The sequence below is a fragment of the Antrostomus carolinensis genome, unplaced genomic scaffold, assembly GCF_000700745.2.
Source record: "Antrostomus carolinensis isolate BGI_N321 unplaced genomic scaffold, ASM70074v2 scaffold43905, whole genome shotgun sequence".
In the NCBI taxonomy this organism is placed as follows: domain Eukaryota; kingdom Metazoa; phylum Chordata; class Aves; order Caprimulgiformes; family Caprimulgidae; genus Antrostomus; species Antrostomus carolinensis.
In genome coordinates this window covers 273-5,233 of record NW_010317869.1, presented here as the reverse complement: position 1 = coordinate 5,233, position 4,961 = coordinate 273, and the positions used below count along the sequence as shown (strand labels likewise).

The window sequence follows — 4,961 nt, the reverse complement described above, 5'->3', positions numbered from 1 at the left end:
CGAGCCGATTTGGAGAGAGCAGCACCCTGGGCTGGACCACTGCTCTCTCCAAACTGACTCGTTCTCATGAGCTGCTGCCATGGTCAGTGCTTGCTGGGGGAAGTGGGTCCATGGGGTGCGTTGAAGAGCCTGTATCAGGTCAAACATCTGCAAAATGCACCCCCTCTCCAGAGCCGGAAAGGGAAAACCCCATCAAGCCCACATGGGAGGAGCAGGGAAACCATGGAGGATGTTTGTCATGGTGAGAGATGTAATCGCCAGCCAAGGGCTTATAGGGGCCTCCGCGAGAGCAGAAACCACTGTCACAGCAGGGGAAGGAGCAGAGGAGAGGTGCTGAGAGAGGTAGGTGACTGGGGTGGCTTTTCTTCTTGCTATGAGTCACTGGGATGTTTTTGTCATGGGAATGCGTGTTGGGGGGGGAATAGGGAGCAGGGGGTACTGAGGCCAGCTAACTCAGGTTAGGGCTATGGCTGGTGGGAAAAGCTGGGCTGAGGCTGGGTGGGGAGGCCCATGGGCTCAGCAGAAGGAGCCCAGGACAGGCAGGGACATCAGCCACACACATGGGCTCAAGCATGGTTGGAGTTGCACGCTGGTGTGGGGACTGTGGCACAGCTGTGCAAACTGTCACAGCCCTGTAGCAGTCACCAGCGTGCAGACACACGCAAAGCGCGTGTATCGCTGTACGACTCTCACTCGCACGTGAAGGACACGCTGCCGTGTGCAGTACGTACATGCACACACCCACCCAGAGCTGTACACGGCACCCACACCCCTGCAGAACACCCGCGTGGCTCTGTGTGTGTATCCACAGTCAGGCTGTGCACATACCCGGGGTCAGTGCCTGCCCTTGCAGGGACCTGCACAGCTCCCCAGCTCCGGGCACTGTGGTGCCCATGGATGCTGCAAGGATCCAGCTGGAAGCAGGCGGGTGCCCAGTGGCCTGACCCCTGTGCAGCAAGGCAGAGCTGTGAATTTGAGGCATTCCACCTGTGGTGTTTTTAAAGCACAGCGTGTCACAAGCAGCAAATCCAGCTAGCTCTGCTGCCTCCATCCTAAAGCGCCCGAGGCTGGCTCTGCCCTGGAGTCTGTGCTGGGGACTTATGAAGGGAGCAGAGAAGTCTGTTAGAGAACTTGTGGCAGGTGGGAAGGAAGTTGGAGGGTTTTGCTGCTATGGGTCACTTGACATCATGGAAAGCAAGAAGGGGAGCAAAGGCTGAGGGGCTGGAAGGATCCAGACCTCCCATCCCTGTCCAGGAGAAACAGGAGCTTGCTGGCATGCGAAGTGCTTCTGGGGTGGGTCCCCAGCAGGGCTGGGCAGAGCCAGACCACCACAGGCGCAGTGCCTGCATCCCCAGTGTGGGGAGCCCCCTGCCTTCCCTCAACAGTGGGGGAGCCCTGCAGCCTTGCACCACGGGTGGAAAAGTGGCTGTGGGTACAGGCATGAGAAGAGGGCTGAGACCAAAACCACGCAGGCACTCACACGCACGTAGCACCTGGAGTCAGAGCTCCAGCATAGCCACTGGGACCAGTAGTGCACCTGCCTGCACTGTCACTGCTGGCCGAGAGCTGCAGCCCTGTCCCACCATCCTGCACTTTGCAAGCTCCGGGATCACTAGGGGAGAAGGGATGGGCATGAGAGAGAGCTGGGCTGGAGGGAAGAGTCCAGTGGAGGGGGCCTTGCTCCTGAGGTAAGCCTGCGTATCTGATGCCCAGACCAGCCTGTGGCAGGAGCATGGTGGCCTGTTTGACTCACCAGGGTTGAATGTGCAGATTCTCTGTGGAGGCTTCCCTGAGCCCCATGGGAGAGAAGGCAGCCAAAAAGCCAGCATGTGAACCTGGCAGACTCATGCTCCAAAGTCCCAGTCCAGTTTTCCATGTGCTACGCAAGCTGGTGGCCTTCAAATAATAGTTTGGGGGACTGCAAAGTGGTGTTTGCAGTGACCTGGGGCACCAGCAAACCACAGAAGTACCACAGAGGTCTTCAATACCTACAATTGATGGTGCCTGCATGGAGCCAGCTTGTAGATGTCCACTCCAACGTCTCCTGCATTTTTCTTTCCAGATCTGTGGCCCAAACAATGGGATCCCTGAGCACTCCCTATCCCGCCAGCCAGCTCACACAGCACAGACTCAGCAATTCCTTTTTTTCAGATCCAAGATGAGTTCCTCACTGTGACACTCCCTGTGATGTACTCCCTCATCTTCATCATCGGGCTGCTCAGCAACGCCCTGGCGCTCTGGGTGTTCTCATGCGGTGTACAGCGCAGGACCTCCATCACCGTGTACATGAGGAACCTGGCGCTCTCTGACCTGCTGCTCTCCTTCTGCCTGCCCTTCCGCATCGCCTTTCAAAGCAAGAACGAGCCTCTGATGTTCTGCAACATCGTGGGGGCCTTCTTCTACCTCAACATGTATGTCAGTGTCACATTCCTCAGCCTGATCAGCCTTGACCGCTACCTAAAGATCATCTGGCCCCTGCAGAAATTTAGGATCCACACTGTGTCCTGTAGCACTATGGCCTCTGGGGTGGTTTGGTTTGTGCATGCAACCTTCATGCTGCCTTTCTTTTTTGAGACAAGAGGAAAAGGGCCCTGTGACCATAAATGCTTCCACTTCAGAAGCAAAAGCACCACAGCAGCAGCTTTTAACATGGTCGCGGTAGCCACTTTCTTCATCCTGCTGCTGCTCTTCCTCTACTTCTACAGCAAGATATTTGCCAAGCTCCACAGAGTGTCCTCAGTGAAAGCTCAGCAGTTGAACAAGAGGACCAGCATGAGCGCCATCGCCAAGACCTTCATAGTCCTGATCATCTTCATTGTATGCTTCACCCCCTATCACATTGTCCGCGTTCCTTACATCCTCGCACAAGTGGGGGTCATTTCTAGTCTGCCCTGGAAGCAAGGTCTCCACCTCGCTAATGAGCTTGTGCTCTGCATCTCAGCCCTCAACAGCTGCCTTGACCCAGTCATCTTCTTCTTCTTGTCCAGCAGCTTTCGGAGGGCTGTGCTCTGCACCATCCGGGGCAGGCTGAAGAGAGCTCTGCTAAGGAACCAGGGGACTCTGAGCCACAGCAGGTCTGTGCCATCACAGATATAGGCTTTCCAGTGGGGCCAAGGTCTCAGGCATGGGACCTTCTCATCAAGGATTTGGTCTGACCACTGCTATTTACCAGACAAGACTCGCTGGGAAGATGGAGAAAGAAACTGGAAGCACTTCATGTTTCTTCCACTGACACCACCAGGGCTAGACCTTCCTGGGGGTGGGCGGGGTAAATGAAGAGGAAAGAATAACTGGAACCGTATTTTTTCCTGCACCAACTCTGCTGACACAGCTGAAGAATGAATTTCCCAGGAAGAATGAAGGCTGGAAGCATCAAAGGGGAAACAGCCTTGGCCTAGGGTCTCCACCCAGCCTGGGGAAGAGGAAGTACAGAGCCCAGTACTGAGACAGACTCCTTCGATGGGAGGAAGAGGAGCAACAGGAGGAATGGGAATCCACTGCGAGTGTTTTCTAAGTGCCACATTGTCTCCACACCAGAGAAAGCAGGAAAAGGGAAAGGGAGAAGATGAGTGCAGAAGCCTTGGGAAAAGAAGAGGGAGACACCCCTCAGAGCATTACTTGGGGAGCGGGTGAACATTTTGGTCCATGATGGAGCCCAGAGATGTGCACTGTGGGGCTTGGAGGATAGGCATGCCAGGAAACATTACCCACCTGTGACCCCACAGTAGGACAATGAGAACTTTTCCTCTCTTGTTGTTACCACAGTCTTTGTAACTCCAGGCCAGCCTCACTTCTCTGTGTATTCAGACAGCTCTGGGCTTCCTGTAGCAGTTTTTCTTCGCTCATTTCATTGGCATGTTTACCCAGGACCAGCAGCTCTGTCTGGCCATTGCACAGCATTTGTTTGACGCTTGGACCATGCCAAGAACATCCAGCAAAGGGTCCAACGGCCAAAGGGAACACACCACAGAAGTGCTTAGCAAGACCTTCTGCCTTCTGTATTCTTTGGTGTCCATTCTCTTCCTGCAGGAGAGAACATTTCCCTGTTTGCATTTTTTTCCATTTCATATGCTCATCTGTTTGCTTGTTCTAGAAGAACGCAGACTTGGAGACACAGACTGAGCCACTCACACATCAGGCAAACACAGACTGGGCAATGATGAGGAGAGAGGTTTTTCATTACCTGAAAGGTGCCCATAGGAAAGCTGGGGAAGAACTGTCCACAAGGTCATGTAGCAATAGGACAAGGGGTCATGGTTTGAAACTAGAAAAGGTACATTTAGGTTGGATATTAGGAAAAAGTTCTTCAATACGAGGGTGGTGGATCATTGGAACAGGTTGCCCAGAGAGGTAGTGGAGGCCCCATCCCTGGAGATATCCAAGGTCAGGCTTGATGGGTTTAGTAAAGATGTCCCTGCTCACTGCAGAGGGGTTGGACTAGATGACCTTTGAAGGTCCCTTCCAACCCAAACCATTCTATGATTCTATGATTCAGACTGTGAACTGTTCTAATAAGTGCTTAGCTCAAACACTTCAATAATACTTGGGACAATAAAACGTTACATCAAAGACTGAATCCTCTGATCTTTCCCGTTAAGGTCTGAGCAACCCCAGACCCCACTGCAGGTCTGTTGAAGGAGACCCTGGAAATCAGAGGACAGGACTTACTGTGCTGTTTCATCTCTGCTACTAAAAACATTAAGAGCAGGAGAGGGATATTTTTGTCTTTAACGGGGGTGGGGGGAAACACTGAAAGCCAAGCTCTTCCTGTGGAAAGCTGCAAATAAAGGTCACGGAAGTCTTCTAATTTTCCGATGAGCTTTAACAAGTTAAAGAGGAAACAGTTCAGAAGCCTCAGAATCGCAGCACCAGAGTACGTGCAGCCTACACAGCTCGTGGGAAGTCAGGGTTCCTCCCTCATGGACCGGAGTCCCCCGACACGTCCCTGCCTGTACAGTACC

The 4,961-nt window shown here is 53.4% G+C and overlaps 1 protein-coding gene across 1 annotated transcript; it reads left to right on the top strand.

Annotated features, from left to right (window-relative positions):
- Positions 1-2,078: 2,078 nt before the first annotated feature.
- Positions 2,079-3,096, top strand: LOC104525543 (probable G-protein coupled receptor 34). Its single transcript, XM_010168723.2, is given in 2 exon segments — positions 2,079-2,141; positions 2,143-3,096. Coding segments are annotated over 2 exon segments (1,017 nt in total).
- The last annotated feature ends 1,865 nt before the right edge of the window (positions 3,097-4,961 follow it).